This window comes from Pogonomyrmex barbatus, unplaced genomic scaffold (assembly GCF_055798465.1).
Source record: "Pogonomyrmex barbatus isolate J1 unplaced genomic scaffold, ASM5579846v1 scaffold3, whole genome shotgun sequence".
NCBI lineage: Eukaryota > Metazoa > Arthropoda > Insecta > Hymenoptera > Formicidae > Pogonomyrmex > Pogonomyrmex barbatus.
Genome location: NW_028297127.1, coordinates 20516532 through 20540053, shown reverse-complemented (window position 1 = coordinate 20540053; position 23522 = coordinate 20516532). Strand labels below are relative to the sequence as shown.

Here is a 23522-nt window from a genome sequence, read left to right as displayed (position 1 = left end):
AGCGTCATGTCATTCAAATATCGGATCGTGTCTGAAAATAGGCCAAGTGTATTACAAAGAAAAAATAAAAAAAAACGAGAATTTAACGAGCAGTTCATTTTCGTCGAGCATGTAGGACGTATTTTACATATTCCGACTGTCCTTTTTCCGGTTTCGATTCTGTATCATTTAAACTAGCGATTTATTATCTCTGCTTGCGACGATTGTGTCGTAATCTTACGCGGATATCTTAGATGTCTTAATCTTTGCGATGAGCAGATTCTTATATTAACGTTAATATATCACTATATAATGAGTAAACGTCGTGTTTTGTGCGACAATTTCGTTATAAAACTATTTATCTCTATATTGCAACACATATTTTGTTTTTACGAGCAAATTATTAATTAATATTGCATACAGTATTTTTTTTTTTTTTTTATAAAAATATACTATAAGAATATTGCAAATTTTTTATCAAATACAAAAGAAATATATGATACATGATATTCGATATTAAAAATTTAATAGTATTATTATATAAAATATTAAAATATTATTAAATTTTTAATCAACCATCATATATCATATATTCCTTTTATATTTCATAAAAATCTATCGGTTAATATATCGGTTGTTATATGATCTATTTATCTCTATATATTTAACAGCATATTTTCTACTTGTGAAAAAAGTTATTAATTAATATTGCATAAATAATGATTTATTTTCATCTCTTTGCCTAAATAAATGAATTCCTGCATTTGCAAATTATTTATTGGCATTGCTCGTACCACTCTTTCCTCTCCTTATTTTTTTTCAGGAAATCAAACTTTACTCGAACAGCGTGTTTTTGTCAATCACTTTTTTCGTTTTTTGTCAATAAATGATACTTTATGACATATCGTTCCATTTTACAGTTTCTCCCCCCCCCGACGCTCGTTCTCGTGACGGTCGATTGGTAAATTCGTTGCATACTTAAATACTGCCAAATGCTTGGTGCTCTGTACAAGACGCGGGATGTACAGGAAGCGTTTTTGTACGTGGGAGGTCAAGACGACGGCAGCAGTCTCGACGCCATGGACGCCTTCCGTTCCTTTCCGAAGGTCGGAACGTCGGAATTGCAATTCGGCTTTTTCGATCGTGCCCCCTTCGCCCCTCGGCGTCTCGCGCGCGTTATTTCGCTCGCAACATCGCCAAGGAGGGGGGGGGGGGGGTACTTAGGAGCGACGCGCTCTCAAATGACATCGGGAAGATAGTGATATCTCTGTCTTGGGTCCTTGGTTTCATCCAGGAACAGTTTAATCCCGGCGTTTCCCTCGCGCGAAACGAGATCATCTCCGTTGCATCCCGTCGCAGCTAAAAGAATTTTACGACGTGTTTTACTCCCACGGCGCTCGATGCCGAACATTCATAACGCGATCGGTACGGAAGTAAATGCACTCGCGAGTAAATGCACTCTGCGATAGGTATGAATGTTCCAAAAAAAAAAATGAATGTAGCGAAAATATAAATGATCAGATGATAACCAGTTTATTATATATTCCAAATAAGATTTTGGGCACAAAATTTTGGTGAATCTAGTTATTATTAGTATATATACGTAATAATATATAATGATATGTGACAATACATATATGTAAATGATTGTTACACATTTAATTTGTTAAACAATAAAAAGGAGAATATCAATTGTCAATAAAAAATAGTATTGCATGTGTAAAGATTGCCATCATTTCTGATTTTTATCATTTAATATTAATTGTCCTCTTTTACGTTACGTCGTATTGGTGAAATTAGAAAAAAAAAAGGAGAAGAAAAGAAGTTGGACGTTTTAGAAGATATTTTGTATAAATATCGAAAAACTGTCTAGTTTGAACTTCGAAGAACTTAGCACTATCTTTCTTGTGTATAAACTACGTCAAATGCGCCATAGTGCGAAAGCTAAAGGGCCGGACTGAAAGCATCTTTTCTTACAATTCTCTCTCTAGCAAAGAAGCAAAATATTCCATTCTTATAATCTTTCTCAGCCATCTAGTCTCAGAATAGTCTCGAGAATCATTGATTTAGGCAATCAACCGAAACCGCTTTTTGCTGAAAGTTTCTGCTTAAGCGCGGTCAAGTGAGTTAATTGAGAAAATATAATAATAATATAGCAAAAGAGGATTAAGGAAGGGTCCGAAAATAAAACACTCTTGTAATAATACATTCGTGTAATAATAATGAATTTTTCATCGAAAGATCCGAAGAAATTTTTAATTTAGACAATATGTCTTTAAAAAAACAAAAAAAAGAAACATAAATTTTGTCGTGATATATATAAAAGATGTTAAAAATTTATGTAATTATTAGCAGCGATTAGCCTCGATTATTATTCGTGATGAAATACATTCTTTGGGAATCGGGCATAATCTTGGGCAGATTCCTTCGTTGCTTATGCAGTTCGAGATATCGCAGAATGTCAACAGGCGATTCGGCGAGCGTTATTCGAGGATGGGACGAATTCCTTCCTGCAGTCGGTTGCAAGGGTGAAACGGGAAGGGTGAGCATCTTCACGTGGGGGAGGCCGATCGATATATGCTCCTTGGAAATGAGAGGCCGCTTCCTCGCGGGCAAATATATCAGCAAAATAGTTTCGGCTAACGCTAATGGCGAATCGAACTTCGCCTACGAGATGTACGAAGGACCGTCTCTTTTATGCGAAGGTCGGAAAAAAGCCGAAAGGCAAAGGTGGTACATCTAAAAGTCATGCCTCTGTCATCCGCGATCAATTCTCGCTGTAAGTTGATGTAACTTCCCGATCATCGATCGTGTTTGCGACGTATGGCCTGATTTAGTATCTCGTTACAGGGGACGGAAAAAAGAAAAAAAAAAAAGACAGCTTTCAATATTTGCGCGAGCTATTAATGGCACAATTATTAGCTCAATGTGGGAGCAGTTTCCTTCTTTTCGGCGCTTTTTTTACAGATCAAGTGTCTATAAAAAAAAAGAGCTCTTTTTTTTCTATTAAGGTATCTAAATATTTGTGCGGAACATTGAACAACATTCCCGGTTTTCCGTATATTTATTCGCGCACTTATTTGTTATATCCAATTATCCCGGTCGATAGCTTCATAAGCCGCGAAGCTTAATGCACCAGCTGGCTAAATATCTTGAATTTTATATATCTTGCTGTATCCATTCAATTTATATGTGTATTACTTTAACACAAAATGTTATACAGGGATGCTTTTCAAAATCAGTGCAAAACTGTGCGATTCGTCGGCGCGCACAAATTCACAAATTTAACGTTCCTTACGTACGTATACGAGAAACTGGAAAGACTCGTAAAGAAGACTCTGCAGGGAAGACTCTGCTATCTTCCGAAACTCTTGCTCGTGCTCGGTGAATTTTCTTGCGTTGTACTTTGCCGTGAGGCATTCCGTTCCCATTCAACGGATTGCGGCTCGTCTCAACGGGGTCATTCCGCGGTTACGTAGACGATGATGTGGACCACTAGAAGAAAAGACTAGAAGAAAAGTATGACGCGAATCGATCGATCTCCGGAGAAGATGAAAAAGCGTAGTAAAGCGTAGTACCGTGCCAAAAACGTTTCGATGACAGTGGACGTTTTATATACTATATATATATATATATATATATATATATATATATATATAAAACCTACGCTTCTTCTGGCGAGACGCTCTAACACGCTCTCAGGATTAAACTCTACAATTAAACCGAGGGCCGCCATGTTTTGTTAATATTGTTACAAGAATAATTGATGTCAAATCTCACTGTTACTTTCCAACTCCATTGAAATCTAGAAATTTGAAATAATTTTTATTCACTCTTGTTATAACGTTGACGCAGGACAATAGTCAACATCTAAAGTCTGTAGTCAGATCTGTAGTTTTTGCAAATTGCCTCGCGTTTAAAGTACGTGAGTGCGAATGCATAAAATTTCTTCAATGGCAGAAACTCCAATTGCAAACGGATCTTTGAATGACAGGTTTTTTTTTTTTTTTTTTTAGTTGGTGTTGGACAGATTTAGTTGGTTTTGGTATTATGCACAATAGGATATTTACACTCAAATACCTTGATCTGGCCGTTACGTCCTGCAGATTCAGGTTTTTTTTTAGCGCAAAACTAAGTTAATCGATCCTATGCGAACTACTTTTCCACTTTAGGCCGACCTTCGGGCGATATTAGAATTCTTGTAAATCCGGACGAACTCGACCTCTCTCTTTTCTAATATTGGTAACATTTGCCTGCACGCGAGGCATAAGTGCACTTATCCTGTAAACTGGGACAAATTGGAAATGTCACAACGACGAGGATGACACTGACGATGATATCGAAACAATGGTGTCGAGGCTGCAAAGAGTCAAGAGTTTTGCTTTCTTAGTTAACTTTAAAAAAAAAACAAGCTCGATCTTTAATGAACCAATGCTAAATGTCGATATACAAATTATGATCTAAACTTCTTCGAATATTTACATTTATTTTTATTATTATTAATATTTGTCAAATTTATATGTCTTAAAAATTGTTGGATTAAAATTGGACACTATATTTTTTTTATCATACATGCATACGCAAATTATTAAATTAATGATATGACATATCGTTTCACTCATTTGCCTTTAAAAATAATAATACAATGTCATCATTTATATTTATTATTCATATCTATCACTGTGACATCTATACTGTGATTTTATTTATTAGTATGTAATTATTATGGAAAGTATCTTGTTTTAATAATATTCATGGTATCTCGAGATATTTAAAGAACAAATTTTTTTAATTCGAGTCTTCTAATAATTCGAATCCTTTTTTTAGCATATCTAAATATCTATCTAATTCGTCTAATCAATCAATATTGATAATCAATAAATCAATCAATTGATTGATTGATCTTGAATCCTTTTCTTTCAACAATTTGAGTTCAACGTTTGCTTTTTTGGAAAAATACACGACGTCTATTTGAATCTTATAAAGAACACGCATTGACACGTATTTTCCTCGGCAATTCATGATTTCTAAATGTTTGTCGCAAGAACTTCCCTTTACCGAAGCTTTTGATGACATATCGAAAAATGATTTATCTCCCCCACATAAATTATTCAGTTGGATTGTTAACTTCGGTTTCATACTGCAATAATTTATGATATTAATGCAAATATATGAGTTGATAATCCATGTTAGAAAATTTGCGATAACAGAGAGAGAGAGAGAGAGAGAGAGAGAGAGAGAGAGAGAGAGAGAGAGAGAGAGAGAGAGAGAGAGAGAGAGATAAAAAGACACAATACGTTTCTGAGTGCAGCATATGTTTATACGTATTTTAATATTTGTATTATTTTGTTCTATTTTCAACAAAGTTGCTTATTTTAAATGGAGTAAACTGATAGGAATGATTATTATTATTTTAGTTTAAGCAATAGTAATGCGTTTTTTTTAATATTAAACGGTTTGCGTCATATTCGTATTTTCTGTTATCTTAAAGATATACTTTAAGTGCCATCGAAGTTGAAAAGCGCTGCTTTAAGAGTTCACAGAGTGCATCGCTTTTACAGATAGTAACATAACATTTATTTTACGGTGCTATAAATTTCGCAAGAATTAAACTATATATTAGATAATTAGCTTTGTATCTAATAAGCACGTAAAGATTTTTAAATTGCAAATAATGAATGAGAAATAAGCAAATAAATGTATTCATAATATATTCACATTATATATTCACATTATATAAATAGATATTTAAAATTTTATATTTAAAAAACTGAACATCTCAAGGTATCATGCGATATGTTTTATGCGATATGTTTGATCTCTATATAAATTTTTATAATTAATGATAAAAATTTAGTGCATTTTATTTTTATTTTGAACTTGCGTGATATTTTTTCCGCGACATTTGCGAAAAAAAACCATCGAATTTTTGTTTTTCTTCAATTTTCGTTACTAGAGACCAACTTTTAGAGACTAGTGCCATCTTTTAAAGACTCTACATAGATATCTTCGATATCTCTTTCGGTTAACAGCAAGTACTCGTAAGTTAATGAACGTCGGGATATTGTCACTCCCGTCTTATCATGAATATCAAGTGGCAAACGGGAACTTCGTGCTTTGCATCAAGCGAAGTTTCGCTCTTTGCGAACTTTGAGCGCACTCGCATTATTTTGCTTTTTTGTCCAAAAGCATTTTGTCCAAAAAAGATATATAGATATTACCTTTCATATACATATACGAGATATAGAAATAAATTGACATTATATAATTCTAATTTTTAATGTAACTAGTGGTGTGATGATGATTAAAAAAAAAAACAAAATTAATGCACGAGAACTGTGTATTTATTTAATTTATTTTACATTGTTAGATGAATATAAATTTGTGTGAATTTTAATTTTATTTACTTTATATATTCAAAAATTTCTAAAGTCTAGGTGAAAGATTTATAAAATTTAAAATCTATTATATCTGCATATGCATCTCAAAAGATACGCGTGGGCATCGACAAAGATGCTGTAATGATAAAATTTGAATGCAATAGTCATCTGTAGCTGTAAATTGCTATCATGTCCTTATAAACGGATATAGATCTACTTTTCGTAAGGATGATAAAACGACTGGAAATTATCAAATGTAAACAGCGATAGATAGGTGTCATTTCAATCGATTTGATATTAAATATAGAAGATACAAAGATATATATATATATATATATATATATATATATATATATATATAGTATAAATATAAGATATATAGTTATAGTTATATAGTTTATGTGAGAACAAGTAATAGAAAGTTACCTTTATCGCGCTACAACAATAATCACGGCTATAGTTCAATGTGATATCCAACGCATTCGAAGTTTCCAAGACTCTGTTATCATTACATCGTTTCCAAAACTCTGTTATCATTACATCGTGTATATTACATCCTCAATTATACTTGCAAGTAGTCTTCAAAGTTGACGCGATATACTTTGGAATACCATCGCCTTCTGATAGTTTTATCTTTCATTTCAAGGTGACTCCAAGAAAAATATACGATTACACGGTGAACTTTATCACGACGTCCCTGGCTCGGGTTAAAATAACACCATATAATAGTGTTAAATCGAATCGAATAAGTTTACATCGATCCCGTTTGCCGTTTTTGTCTTGTCCCTGATTACTAGATTGTGTGTGTATCTCTATGATATCTCAAACAGAGGTCAGTTAGCTCTAAGTACTCTTTAACACGATAGTTTTACACGAGTCAACGCCAACTGAAAAGTTATAATGGAGAAAGAGGAAAAGAGAGAGACTGTAGAATCATCAAACAGATCTTTTAACGCTACTTAAATTGCTCACTATGTTGTTACTATTTAAATTGTTACTATGTAAAAATATTAATATTGTCGAAAGTTTTGGAGTATATAAGACGTATATAGAAAAATGCTGTTATAATTGATTATTGAATCGCGGCTGTAGTTCAATGTGATATCACTTGAAGTTTCTAGAAGACTCTTATCATTACGTGCATTACGTCGTGTATATTATGTCCTCAATTATACTTGCAAGTATTCTTAAAAGTTGACGCGATATACTTTGGCGAATACCTTTTGACAGTTTTATCTTTCATTTCAAGGTGACTCCAAGAAATTACGTAATTTATTAAAATTTTCTGAGAGATAAAACATCTCTCAACAAAATATAATCTCAACGAAAATTTATATATATATATATATATATATTTTTATATATATATATATATATATGCAGAACTCTAATTATGGATATCCGATTTATATACTATATAAAGGTTATGATGGCAGATGCTATATCATATACTCCATATATTCTCTATGATACGATACGATCGACCACACCTGAGCATGTCGATAAGATTAGGGTTCACCGGTCCCGCAGGACGATATATACGTGTTTGTAAATATATCTTCCCGAATTCATAACCGGTTCTATGGGCAAAGCCGTTATTTTTGGAAGCAGAATAAAACGACGCAGCGGCGATGCGCTTGCACACGAATGACGAAACCACCGAATCGGGAAGTTTTCGAATAGCATTAAAAGTTCAACTGTGACTGCTACATTTTCTTCCAGTCCAGGAAAGTTATATCAGTCGAGACAATCACGAAAAGCAAATGAAGCTGATTTTCGCAAATCGAATTTCTTCCTCAAAGTAACTAGACTCAGACAACTTAAAAAATCAAATGCTACATGATGAAACTATAGCTGTAACACGATACATTATTTATTTTATGAAAATCCTTCCTTACCTTATCTCATATTCGTATATTATATTATATAATAAGTAGCACTCACTAATATATGCTATTGTCGAAAATTTAATTATTTAAATTTAAATCATAAAATTATCCTTCATAGCTACATGAACGATTATTTTTTTTTTTTTTTGTTCACAGCTCCTGTCATCATTCAAAAAGTTCCAATTACGATCGTTGAATCATCGGTCGCTAGGAAGAATCGCTAAGAGAAGCTCTTTCTGTAAACAAGAAAGCGTAACGGATCGCGCTGGAAGACGTCATCGCCAGGACTCGTCGGAGAAGGAGAAGTCGCGTGATCGAGTTGGCGAACGTCGAAGTCGACCTCTCATTGTGAGATAGCACGGTGAAAATGATCATGTGACCGTCGGCAGCCGGCGTTCCACATCCGGCTGATCTCTACCGAGGGATGTCCTCCTCCGCAGGTACCGCCTGCACGGACGCCGAGGAGGACGCCGAGGATGTGGAGAACGACGTCGCGGGTACAACGGCGCAGTCGTCACGTTACCTGTCGTCGCCGTCGTCGTCGTCGCCGTCGCGAATTCGTTACTGTCGCCGCGAGAGCGATCACCTGGAAGGATTGCGGTTAGATGGGTCATCGGTCGTGTATCGTCCGCCATCGTCCGACGACACTTCCGGGAGCACCGTCGACGAGGACTCGCGCCCATCGACGACGACGTCTTGGGCGCGCGGATAAAAGCAGGACTCCGTTTCGCTCGTCGCGATCACGGGGAGCGTGTATCGCGATCATCCCCAAAGGACGACGGCCAGACGGTGGATCGATCGGCGCCGCATTCCGTTCGATCGTCCATCCCTTCCCCGTTCCCCGCGGCGGCTCGATTACCGGGCCGCTCTTCCGGCCGATATTTATTCCGGGCGGATTCGACGAATCGCCGCGCGATCGCGCCCGCGAACGACCGACCGCTGGACCGATCGATAGATCAACAACAACGGCCGGCGTCTTCGAGGTGAGGTCGGGAAAGTCGATAGGCGAATTCGCCGAATCGAGCGTGCGCGGCCGACCGGCACGTGCGACTGGAATTCCATATGAGCACCGAACGTGCGAATCGATAAGCGAATTTGAAGCGCGCTCGAAGGTCCTCGAAAGGCCAGGTGGACCATCGATCAGCAGCGGCACGCCAGTTTTCGCCGCCGGTGCCGAGCGGTCCTCTGGGTCGATACTAATCCTCTCGAGCACCGTCGGCCTCCCGGTCGAATCGTCAGTCCGATTTGTAAGATCGATCCGGGAGCGAGAGCACAGTAAGATAAATCGGATCGAAAGAGTCATCATTGCCAGTTTCGAGATACGATATCCAACAATCGCTCGACCGATCTCCATCTTTCATCGATTATCAAACGAAGGAACGGTTACACGAGGAGGCGGCCACGTGTCAATTTTCTTGGATAACTCGAACGAGCCTGTGAGTCACTTTTTCCAACCGGCGGCCATTCTCAAAGCGATCGATTCCCACGAAACGATTCGTTCTTCCGCCTTCTCGTCGAGGGAACCATCGATTCACACAGCTGCTCCATTCCGAACTGCCGCGATGACGTCCGGAAGAGGGACGTCGTTTAGGTGACGAAAGAAGTCGTCGATCCCAACCTCCCCCCTCCCCTCTCGCCATTATTTATCGGAAAATTGTCAACGGAGGCCTTTTTGGACTCCCGTTCGATCGCCTAATGGGAGGCCCGTTCGCGCCTAAACGGCACGAGAAAGCTCCACAGGAAAGATCTTTCGAGAAACTCGCGGCCTTCTCCATTTCTTCGCTCCGTTACTTTACTCGCTGGGAGCTCGAGTCGATTTAAAAAGTCACGGGCAGCCGCGAAACCACATAATCCTCGCCGAAAGCCAAAACGTCAAAAAACCTCCCCCCAAAAAAGTGAAACTTGCACTTGTAAGTGTCGTAAGCGATAAGAAAATGCTTTTATTGCCGGAGATGGTCATGGGAAATTATGGCGTCTTTCTATCGAGAGTGCTGCGAGATCACGTTTCACGGTGGGAAATTTTGAGGTCTCCCCGAAAAAACTAAGTGCTCGCCACTTGTTACATGGTTACACAAATTCGCGTTAAAAATCATTTTAACGTATTCTGGACTCGTCCCAAATAAGTGAAGCTGAGTAATAAGTTCGCGTGTGCCGTACATGTACCAGACTAATGAATCGTAATGGTGAATCGCCGTGTCCGAGCTCTATCGCTGCAAACGATTCCGAGTGTGTGAGATGTATCGTTATTTTGTTGCGCGTTAAGGGATATATTGGTGGAGGAATATACGAGTGAATTACCGGTGAATTACGGCGAAAGTGAAAGGAGAAAGAGAGAGTGAGAGTGAGAGAGAGAGAGAGAGAGAGAGAGAGAGAGAGAAAATATCAAGAATCTTCCTCATGTATCGCAGGCGGTTTGTTATCACCCTGTTATCATCCGGCGTAGGCTGGCCGAGATCCTGATACCGTCATAGCAGCGACGGACAGCAGGATCCGGGACCATTCAATAAAGAAAGGATGCCAGGGGGGCGCAGGGGCCTGGTAGCCCCCCAAAACACGTTCCTGGAGAATATCATACGACGCAGTAGCAGTCAACGTAAGTTTTCTTATTTTTTTCTTCTGTATTGCGAAAATATTGCGAAGGATAAATAGGCGACGTGCTTAGAGAAAATAATAGATTCTTTTAATTAAGTGAAAAAGTAGTGTGAAAATATGAAATTTTGTTATTTTGTTTTATAAATGTTAATTTAATTTTAATTTTGTTGTAGCTTGATAAAGAAATTTATTATTTATAGAGAAATGAAGGTTGCAGTGAGGTTACACAAATTAATTTGTTATTTTTACGTATTTATTTAAGATATGAAGAGAAAAGTTATTAATTATTTATTGCACAAATTAACATTCTTCATTATAACTCTACATTGTTATGTAAGTATTTGGAATTCATGATTGCGCTATTGTTTGCACGGATTTTATAACGTACAATAATATTTCATGTTGCTGCACTGCAAGCATCATAAATAAATCCTTTGGCAGTTATGGAAAGATTAAATCAAGCATGTAATTTAATATCGATTTTCCTAATTGGAATGCCTTGAATTTCCGGAATCTACAGGAATTTCCTATATATACATATATGTTCTGAAATAGTAAACGACAGTCAAGAGAATCGTAAATGAAGGCAAACTTATTTGATTATATATCTTGACTGCTATTTTGCTTGTTTCCAAAGATGGATGTGTTAGATATATATAAATACATTTCATAATCAATCGTTTCCTGATTAAAATTTTAAAACTTAAGATTGAATAACAATCAAAATTACATAACTTTTAATGTTCTCATTTTTCTCATCAGAAAAATATTGAGTACGACGTCAAGAAATTATTCAAATTTCGTCTTACCAGACATTTAATAAGACGTTATATAAATATAAAATATATAATCTACAATAGAATATTATATATGATAATTTTATACTATACTCATTTGACGCGCACTCTAATAACACACACAAATAAAGTTCCTGATAAATCGGTCTAAAGCTGATGAGAAGATTATACAGAATATGTATAGGATTATTTTAATCTCAAAATTTCATCACGGACGGCTAAGTAAAGCGGCTTAAACATTTATTACGCCGAAAAATTACCGATAATTATGTAATAGAAGAGAAAATTACAGTAGAATTATGATGTTACGAATAAAGAAGAAGGGAGAATTTTATTTTCCCTATCCATTGCGGGCGACTGAGGGGCGCAGAGTTTTTTCAGCGAAATTTCTTCTGTAGCTTTTGACTGTGTTTGTCATGTTTACGTGAAGTACCGAGGGAGATCTTTTTTATGGAGACCGCGAAACCTCTTAAATTTCCTTCGACATTGAAGATGGAAATCCTCTGCCATTTCTCCATAAGGATAATAAATCCTATCTAACTTGAAGTGCTGCGCACGCACCACACGAGGGTGACGTTGTTAGTACATCTCTTTTCGTACCTTCATATTACGTGACGATGCTCCGGGGGAGAAAACGATGTAGATTTATTTGGCTTCCCCCGGAAACTGTTTTACATCTGCTTTTTTATAAGAGTTAATTAACGTTTAACACTTTTGAGTTAGCATTAATTACGATATTGGAAGGGATAAAGATAAAATATTTCCTTACATCACTATTTTTTCATGTCATATATTAATTAACATCATTAACAAATATATTTCAACGTTAAAAAAAACTGAAATATATTATTGAAAAAAGACTCACCGCTTGAATTTGTTTGATTGAAAAATTGATTACGGTAACGCGCGACGGGTTTCGCGTGAGAGAATAGCTTGTCAAAACCGAACCGGAAAGATGAAAATTTATGTCTTTGTACCAGCAGGAGGCAAGAGACATTAGAGACGTGTACTGTTACGAAGTTGCAATTATACTGTTACAAAGAGACGGTATACAAAGCTGCTGACGCAGTAGACCACGTTGCAATAATAATGCGACGAATAGAGGAATTATTAGCGACAGCGATAGTGCATATTTTCGACGACCCACTGCACCGGAAGTAAATTACACGGGGCTGGTACGCGAGCCGGGTTCCCGCGCGCGCGCGCGCGCGTGTGTGTGTGTGTGTGTGTGTGTGTGTGTCGTTTTGATGCATTATCGTGATTGAAAATCATCAGCTGGGGAAATAGTCCACGTTCGCAGCGTACAATCGAGTTTGGACCGTCTAACGCGAGCCCGCTAGTCAAATCAACGCCAGCTGCCTGTCAATAACATCGTACAAAAGGTTTTCGTGACGTCACGTATGACGGCTGATATGATGTCAATATGTGTCGTATATTGTATTAGATTAGTTTTTTGTAGATATTGGAAATGGATTCACCGAACGGAGCTTAAGAGGGACGCTTGTATATCGAAAGACTAAAAGTACTCTCTTGGAAGGAAGGATTATAGATTTATTTTTGCTCGTCGTTTGATTACGTATTAATTTTCTCTAATTGATCTACATTATATATTTTTTATCGTACGTGTGTTATATGTATTCGTTTTGATGAGAAACTTTCTTTCGACGAGAAATCTTTTTTTTTTTTTTTTTTTTTTTTATAAATTTGCCATGTAAATAGAGGAAAATATAAATATTAGATAAAGATTAAATCTTTTGAGGATCATTTTAGATCATATATCGTGTTACTTGCGTTTGCGCCCAGTCGTAGCGAATGCTCAGAGGATTCGTAATTTCCATAAAATATTCATGACATGTCGATGCGACATCGATGATAACCAATTGTGAATTACTTCAACTGCTATAATCCTATCATTTATCTGAATTGTTTCCAATTGATTATCGTCCCCTTTTATAAAGGCCAATCTATCATTATATTTTATTTTAACATTTTATTATATACAACCATAGAGGAAATATTTTTGGAAAATTATCGCGATAATCATAATTTTGTCACGTTGCATGGAGACGTCATGGCGATGAAAGAAGATAGAATTATCAAGCAACAGAGTAAATGATAAGATTTCATTAGATCTATAGAGTGACGAAATATAGTTGCAGTGAAGCATATGTCGGGAGAAACGCCTCCTGAGAAATGGTTGCGACAGGCGACTGAGTTCAGTTAGTGTGTTTTACTTGGTACAAACTCTGCAGCTTGGAAACTCGGTGAAAGTTGGAAAAGCGTGCCACATGCCATCTATAGAGCTATACGTGTCGCGAGTTCACGGTGTGCTGTTTTTACGTTTGCACATTTATCTGTAAATAAAGGCGATTTATTATCGGATATCTGATTATCTTTCCTAAGCCGCGTCGTTATATTTACTATATCGCTATCAATTTTACCTCTCCTTGCACTCAAGTTGCATTTTGTCATATCGTAGATTTGTAATTAATCTAAATATCTATTAAATTAAAAGAATTATATCATGGATAATGCAAAGGGCAATCTTGACATGATAATATTGGTAATATTGGTTTTACATTACAACAACAGTCCAAAAGTGAATATCTCCAATAATAGATGATAATAATTTATAAAACAATAAATAGTTATTTCAATTAATAATGAAATCCGACTCACAGTTAAATATCAAGTATCAAGTTTGTTTAATGTGACTAGATTGAAAGTAAATAAATTAATAGAATACTAAAACAAAATCGTCAATAGTATAGCACTTAGAAAATGATTAAATGATATTTTTGTATATGCATATGCATATGCATATATATATATATATATATATATATATATATATATATATATATATACCTTATATATATATTTTGTGTGTGTGTGTGTGTGTGTGTGTGTGTGTGTGTGTGTGTGTGTGTGTGTGTGTGTGTGTGTGTGTGTGTGTGTGTGTGTGTGTGTGTGTGTAGCTTTATGCATCTTTCCTAAATGTAAAATTTCTGTTACTGCAGAGAAACTTTCGTATTTTGTACAATAAAATCTCTTTGACTTTCGTGAATTTTATATATATATATATATATATATATATATATATATATCTTCTTTCAATTTCGAACAATGTGACGCAGAAATATCGTTCTTCTCGCGTTCTAAAAAGAAAAAAAATTTCCATCAAAAAGTATTTCCATTAAACCAACGTTTTTATATAAATCGAGGCAGAAAGTCTCTGTCTTTTGAAATTTCCAATTTAAAAGTTGGATCATGACGAAATTTTTTTTAGATATAATGGAATTTTAATCATGATGCATTGTAGGAAACAAATTTTCTTCTGCGAAATTTTATTGATATTAAGAAGTAAAAATATGAGTATTCAAATCGGATTAAAAACAAAACCGGTGCTTTGCCGCCTCTTGATGTTTTTCTACGTAATTTATTGTTCACCTATTCTTTAGCAAAATTTATGAAGAAACTTGTATATGATCGAAGTTATATGTACTATAAATTTTTTACATGCCATAATTTATACATTGATAATGCACTTGTTCTTATGTGAAGGATGTAGCTATCAAAAAATTAAATTAATAATGCTTTAATAGAATTTTGAAATTAAACACACATAGAACTTTTAAGATTAGAAATAATAATAACGAATATATTAAATGCAACAATAAAAAATAGTAAAAATTTTAATTAGATGTTTTTATTCTATCTTGAATTGACCATTTGAATTGTACATACTATCTAATAATTATTTAATGTTTTTGCTGATTTATTTAATATACTTATCTGGAATAATTAGAATAAACATTTACTTTTTCGATTTTACCTCTATAAAAGTTTTTGATCATGGTCATTAATTATGTGAAAGCACTAAAAGCATTGGTTACATTGTTTATTTAATATTAAGAACTTGCGCAGATATCGAACTAATGGTTGGACTTTGATAAGCTCAACAACTTTAGCGGGCCACAATTTCTATGAAAGTTTCGCAGATTTAATTTTCAATTAAATAAGTTACCAGACTGAAATGGAAAATTAAGGATAGGCGGCACAATTAATACGCATTTAATAGAAAAGATTGACTTTGCGTGAATTCTGATATTTTTTTTTTTATTAAAGTATCGTTTGCGTATGTGTATATATGTTTGTCTATTGATAATAAAAAATGTAAGTAAAATTACTAGCTAAGAATAGCTAATAACACGATAAAAAGTCAGACGTAACAGTTTCGTACAAGTCTATTCTCTGTAAACATATATTAATATTTGAAGACGCCAATATTCATTCACGTACACCATGTGCCGCGAACCATTGCGATAGGAAGTTAAAGGAAAAGCAAAAGGAAGTTAATCAGAGGAAAATCTAAAAAAATTCAATTCGGCGAAGTTAATTATTCAAAGTGCATGTGGCATAAATTATTTTACTTCACGTTTCGAAACGCTCAAACACTGTTAAAGTTCGAATGGCGGTTTTATGCTCGACCTACTATAACTTCTTTTAGTTCATGAGCTTAACTCCCGCGTGAACATCGATTCCAAGATATAACTTGCCAACCTGTTTTTTATTCTTTGGCCTTGAAAACACATTTCTCTCTCAGGGCCAACGTGAGTGTATCGTGTCGTGCGCACGATACTTCGGACGATTAATATGGATCCTATTTCGTCCCGCGAAAGGAGTCCGCGGGATCACCGGCGTTCACAAATATCAGAAAAGCGAAAAATGTTTTACAGGCAAAATTTATACCACCACTACTTCCTTTTCTACTTACGAAAAATTCGTAAGATCTCCTTCGCTAAAAAAAAATCTTGGTGCACACATTAGCATACTTCGTTCTAATTAGATGATTCAGAAAAGAGATTATCTCGGTAAAGATAACAGACGATAGACGAGAATTATAAGTGTATGCATGCGTTATTTTTAATATCCTATCGCGAATACCGCGGCGCAAAATTGTTATAAAAACCAGAGAAAAATTCTTTTCAAAGCTATATATATATGTTTTAAACTCAACTCAATGAAATTCTTTTTCTCTTCTGAAATTATCTTCTTAAATAAGAGGATTACCAAGCGAAAAATAGAAACCAAAGTTAACCAGGATTACGACGCTTGAGGTATCATCTTATACGGCATTTCATAGTCGAAAGGAAAAACAAACGGAAGTTAACTACGTTGCAGTCTTTCTTTATTAAAAATACGGTATTGTAGCGAAAAAAAAGAAAGGAGAGAAATATTAAGCGGAATGTTATGCCGCATTCTGGACTTACTTCGTAAATAAAACTGTAAATGTAATTGAGAACATTTTTAATTTTTAATTTATGAGTAACGCAAAAGAAAATCATAGCAATAGATTATTTGATATACGCAATATTCGATAATTTCCTTATTACTATTTAATTAATTGTATACATATTTCTGAAATCATCAGAACATCAGAATTGTGATCGAGAACAATTGCTTAATAAATCGCGCACGGCAAATGTAAAAGAATTTCGACAGGATTTTATCGCTAGTCTGCGAAATGGCGGAATAAAATCGAGAATAGCGAACGAATTTTTAACGTTGCGAGGTGTTATTACATCGTTCGCTCAAGATTGCAACATAGAATTTAGTATACACGAACAAACATGTCGCTCATTCGGTAAAATGCATACCTTTTTACACGTGAGTCTCGTGAAAGCAGCGAATTTACGATCATCAATATCTGCAAAAATGCGCTATTTCGTTCTATTTGTCTGGATGTTAGACGAAAAATGTCGAGAGGCAAGGAACAAGAATGCATTGCATCAAGGATACGTGGGTAATGCATAAATCTCCCAAGGCGGCTTGATAACACATACTTCAAGATAAATAAAATGAAAAATGAATAAAATGAAGAATAGGAAGGATTAGATTAGATTACATTGATATATGGACTTTATGTGCCTCGAAAGTTGACATGACTTTTGGTGCAGATTGCTCTGCATGATTTTACACAATGAACTAATTTAATATGCATATATTTGAATTTTACGTGAAAAAGTATAATAGCAATATAATTAGTATTTCTAGTTTTAATAAATTTTTGTACATCTGTTCCGTAAGTTAATGAAGAAATGTAGGACTTGTACAAACAGGATAACAGTCTATATAATCTCATTGGAAATTGGCCGATCTATCTTGTAAATCTTCTCGCTCATTCTGATAAAAGTTTACGCGAGAGATTTTCATCGTAAAACTAGTATAGAAATTTGACATGATATTGAGAAAAAAAAAGGGACATTACGCTACGTTATAAAGTTACCTTATGAGATTTCTTTACGAGACATAAGACAAACATAGAGGACAACAAGCGCGCGATATTGTAAATCGCATAATTTGTATTCTTTTTAATATTTATAAAATATTATTTTAATAAATGTTTCGCAAAACTTATTTTTCTCATGTTTACATTAGAATTACTTTATACGTTTAATATAAAAAAGAAATATTTGCATATTTTGTAATATCATAAAAATGTTATATATATATACTGTAAAATAATATATTTGAACGCTTTTATTTTAAAAATATAATTGCTTTAAAAATATGAACTATTTTTTAAATATTTTTTTTAGTATTAAATATTTTTTTTAGATCTGTTTATACATAAAATTTTTGCTAAAAAAATGTACTTCTTAAATTGATCGTATATATATATATATTTAAAGTATATAGCTGACATTATGTTATAAAAAATTAATTTCTTATTTATCGTTCTTTTCTTTCTAAAGAACGATTCCTTATTTTTACTTAATTTTATATAATTTCAGCCATCTTTCAAATATGATTGCACAATATCACTTTAATATTCTACGATTAATTAAAAAGAACATGTTGTAAAATGTATATATTACGAAACAAAAACATAATAATTTTATGAAAAATGTTACATGATGTCATTAGTTATAATTTCTGCTGTTTCTATATTAAGCACGATAAGGCAAGTGAATATTGTAACTCGAGAAGAATCGCCGAGATGCACGTTGCATGATTAACGACGTCTCGTTTTTAACTGTCGGGATTATAAATTTACGAAGCTTGCGACATTTCCGCGAAAAATGCTTAATTCTGCTACAGTATGCTATAATAACTTCCTTTTTCTAAAAAGATATCGTAGCAATGTGAAACATATATATATATGGCAATTTACAAACCATTATGGTAGGTATAAGGGATGCCATATGTACATATGTAAATTATATACATTATTAATTGCATAGATTATTTATATATAATTATATAAATAAGTGTTATTAGGTATGCATTTATATATTACTTGCAAAACTTGCACATAATATAATTGAAAATTGATTAAAGAAAATAACGCAGATAAATCTCTTGGCTATCTGATCAACAATTCTGGAAGGGTGGGTATTATTTTATAACTGGTCAAAAATATCGCAAGAAAACGGATTATTTTAGGAAACACGTTCGCGTCGATATCGTCTATATCTGACATTTTCTATCTTTTGTTACATATTTTATTTACTCTATTCCGGGCACACTATATTTTTGCGACAGTTACCGTGCATGACATTTTCTAGGTGTGATCTTTTCTCAGGAGTAAAGACCTCTTTCGTTCCTTAAGCAGATGATGATGATGATAACGTTAAAAAAGAGCGAAGCACTTTAATAAATAAAAATATTCACGTCGATACTATTTTAATAAAAAATTATGTATATATATATATATTTTACATTCTTCTTAAAAAATGATCTACTTTCTTGCATCTTGTTTCTTATCAATTGTCATATTTTATTATGATGGTATATAATACAATAATAAAATAAAAGATTGCGCAACAGAAATAATTTGCAATATATACAACGATCTTAATTTACAAAGAAATTGTTCTTTTTTTTTTTATGCAATTGATTTTTAATGTTAAAAAGTATGCGTGATATGTTGACAAATTCTTTTCGGTATGCGTGATAGTTTGCGCATGTCAAAATTAAATAAACGATTTAAATTATTCGATTCAGCATCATGTTTCGTCGAATGAATACAAATACAACGACGTTATTCCGTCCAGCTATTTTTTTTTTTTTTGCATATGCACAGGCAGGAGATCCTGAAATACCTCCTTGCTTATCGTTGCTTGGAAAAGTGCCGAGAGTAAAGAGGTAACATAGGCTGTCGCGGTAAATGTAACTCGTGTACAACTTGCATACATGTATTCTGTATGTGGCGCTTATACGTAACATATACACCAACGTAACGTATATATCGTCTGAACTTGATACATGTGGATATACGTCGGATCGTACAATACAGTTTACATTACCGCGAGTCGAAGTGTATTTACACTGATTTCTATCTATTCAGCTTAGTTTTGTACATTGACCGAAGGAAGAGTCAAGACAGTTATATCGACAAAGCACGTGCTTCTCACTTTCCTTGATTCGTAATATACGCGTACGTATATTGAAACATAAAAATGATATTTTTAAATATTATCGACCGAACATGTCCTTGCAAAAAGAGCATCACGCTGAAAAGGAATTAGCATTAGTAAAACTTTTTTTACAATTTATTTCTTTTTTTTTTTTTTTTAATTATGTTTTTAAAACGTCGTGTATGTCGTTCCTTTATCGTGCCGAATTTTAAGATAAAAGATAAAAGATATAAAAATTTTATATGTATATGTAAAACGCTTTCCGTCTATACTTATCCTCGAGAGAAGTGTGCTATATTGTTCCGTTTAAGCCAGTAAGTTATACGGATTCGCCTAATTGCATCGAAGATATTCCGAGAATTCGTAGGACTCGGAGGACTTCGGTATGCGAGCACGGTGGTTCGCATAACGCGGCGCTTCCGCGTTGTAATTTCATGATACATTATATCGCCGCGACAGCTCGCTCACTCTCTGATTATCTCGAAAACAATCGCAAAGATTAATCGTCGTGCGATCTCGCCGAAATAACCGCTTGCCGATGGCGGGGCATTAAGGTACCAGGTATTATGCCGCTTCATTAAAGGCTGCTCCTGTGTAAGAGATACGTAACAACAAAATATTTATACTTGCGTACGTAGTCCATCAGTATTAACGGGGGGGGGGGGAGGGTGGGGGGAGATACCTCTATCCGGGCAGGAAACCCGGAATTGAATGCGAGGGTGGCTCCGAAGCGCGCGCGCGCGCGAGAGAGAGAGAGAGAGAGAGAGAGGGGGGAGGAAAGAGAGAGTGTGAGAGAAGGGGGGAGGACATGGTGAGTCGGGGTCGAGGATGAAACCTACTCGGGCGTTTCCGCGGCTTTTCGGGCCCGTCCGTTGGGTCATTGGGTCAAATCTACGGTTACATCCAGGGTAGGAGAAGGCGAGGGGTACTAGCAGTCATATACACCACCGTGAGCGTTCACAATGCAAACTTCAACCCTAGCCGTTGCCGCTGCCGCCACCACCGCCGTCGCCATCACCCCCAGCTCATTATTCGATGCGCGCCTATTTTTAGAAAGAACCGCCCCGAGTACGAGAGGAATCGGGGAGTGAAAAGACTGTGAAGAGAAAGCGAAGGAGGAGGGGGAGAGAGAGAGAGAGAGAGAGAGAGAGAGAGAGAGAGAGAGAGAGAGAGAGAGAGAGCAGGTTGAAGTGAACGACGAGAATGAAAGGGGTACAAAGCAGCTGCCACGAGTCGACGGCCCTTGAGACTCTAACAGCGCCTTACGACGATCGATATTTATTGTCAATCTAGATATTGACAATCCTTGTCGACATACAGAATGTCCAATGTCAATCGTCGATTATTCGTGACAAATTCCTGAATAAAACCAAGCAAAAATATTGGAGCCAAAAGCTTATCGAGATTAAAGAACATCATCGCGAATTAACTTTAAATGGATAGCAAAGAATGTGAGATTCTTATCTTTATTAGTTGGACTTTTAATGCCATACCTATTCTTATCTGTAGGCAGAAAATGTATAAATAACACAAAACAATTCTATCTTTGTAATCTCAGACTTCCTTTCGGTAAGCAAAAGCGATTTTATTCTATTCTAATTTTATACTTACACTCCCAATTTACATGCATTTTAGAACGCTCTAAATTTTCAGCCTATGTTTACTTATTACACATGTGGCGTATACATTCGACATTGTCACTTCCCCAAGCGGAATCGTTTCTGACTAATCCGGCCTGTTATTCTCGCAGCTTTCTCGTAGTTATGTAAATTTTGAAGTGATGAGATAGGAATGGGAGAGAGAGAGAGAGAGAGAGAGAGAGAGAGAGAGAGAGAGAGAGAGAGAGAGAGAGAGAGAGAGAATGACAGCCATTCTTATGTACATCGCAATGCAGATTATTCTAAATGTTTACGCATGGCGTGACGTGGCAAAGATTAATTCAATCTTATCTCTAAGATTAGTCTTTTTTTTTTAATTGCAATTGGATATAAACAATTAATATAATTGCTTTATGCTTGTGCAGATTTATTATGCACATATCTTGTATGTAAATTTGTTATTAAGTATTTTACTATACCTCTGTAAATAGGACACTTGTCTAATATATCAACTTTTAAAAAAAAAATTCCATTAAAAATAATGGAAAGAACTGTAAGTTGGTGATGAAATCAAATGTATGTTTCAATTATTATCTTATTATCCAAATGCTCAATTTCGCTTAACCCAAGAGCGCAACCAGGGGCTTCGTTTTTTCTCTTGGGAGAGATTTTTTTCAACCCTTCCTAATTATATATCATGGAGAAAAATTAACACGTTTCTACACTCATTCTCTGAAAATTTAAAACCGGAAGATATTAATCTCTTCTATCTCCCTTGAAAAGATGTAATCACTGAAAATTTGTGGTCCCACCCAATTAAGTAAATTAACATTCTCGTTTCTTTTTATTTAGAATAACGTGACAGAATATATGTAGTCTCTTTAAACAAAATGTATATTTGCATTTGCACCCTATTCCCATATCGTATTCACAGATTGTTCGATGTTACGGCCCAATATGTTTGCGTGGATATATGGAAATTTTTATTGCAACAACGTCACTAACGGCGCAAAATTGCGAATGTTGAGTATAGATTTACTTACGGGTCTCTCTCTCTCTCTCTCTCTCTCTCTCTCTCTCTCTCTTTCTCTCGAATAATAAAGATAAATTTTCGAGCAATGTTTACAGCGTGACCATTTACGTCGACAAGGACCTCGAATGAATCTCAAAATCATAAAAGTGCATATGGATGCTGCAATTTATAATCTTGATAGCTCAATAACATATCGGCAGCAATTTGATCGGAACAAGTTGACGAGAAGATGATTCACTGCCGCGTTACTTCTACTGCGGCATTGCTAGGTCATTAGGTCAAATGGATATTCGCAGCGAACGAAATTGCACGCATTGCGCGCGTGTACAACGCATTCATGCACGCAACCGCCGTTGTTTCATTTGTAGTCCGTACATTTTTCTTTGTTTTACAAAGGAAAATTTTATAATAGTACCTTGCATTTTTATTCTTCGAGAAACGTTGAAAAATCCCATGTTGCTGCTCGTTCAAGGAACAATCGCGAATTGTCCGTGCCATGGGAAATTTTCCAGGATTTCCTGATATAAGTAGTTATAATTTCCCATTTTATGCATTTATTTAATAAATTTCCACAGCTAGTTAATGTTTTCGTTAATGTTTTTTGACGTTGAGTGAATGCAAAAAATATAAAATTTAGTTTCAATATTGTACCGTGGAGTTAAAAATTATTAAATTTAATTTCAATTTACATTTAAATTTATTCCATAAATTTAAAGGTAATTAGAAAAATGACTCACCGACGAACAACACCGACTTTACAATTGCGAGAGATTTTGTTGCATTGAAGTTTCTTTCAACAAAGAAGCATTTTGAAATTTGTTAAGTGTAATC

General features: G+C 35.1%; 1 protein-coding gene across 4 annotated transcripts in view; it reads left to right on the top strand.

The window, feature by feature from the left end:
• The window catches only part of eag (potassium voltage-gated channel protein ether a go-go), a 75953-nt gene that overhangs the window by 5138 nt on the left and 47293 nt on the right, over positions 1 to 23522 (top strand). For all 4 annotated transcript variants that reach the window (XM_089079162.1, XM_089079165.1, XM_089079163.1 and 1 more), the window contains exon 2: positions 8405 to 10841. In XM_089079162.1, coding sequence (XP_088935288.1) covers positions 10763 to 10841 — 79 coding nt within the window. In that variant the 5' untranslated portion in view covers positions 8405 to 10762. The remainder of the gene's footprint in view (positions 1 to 8404; positions 10842 to 23522) is intronic.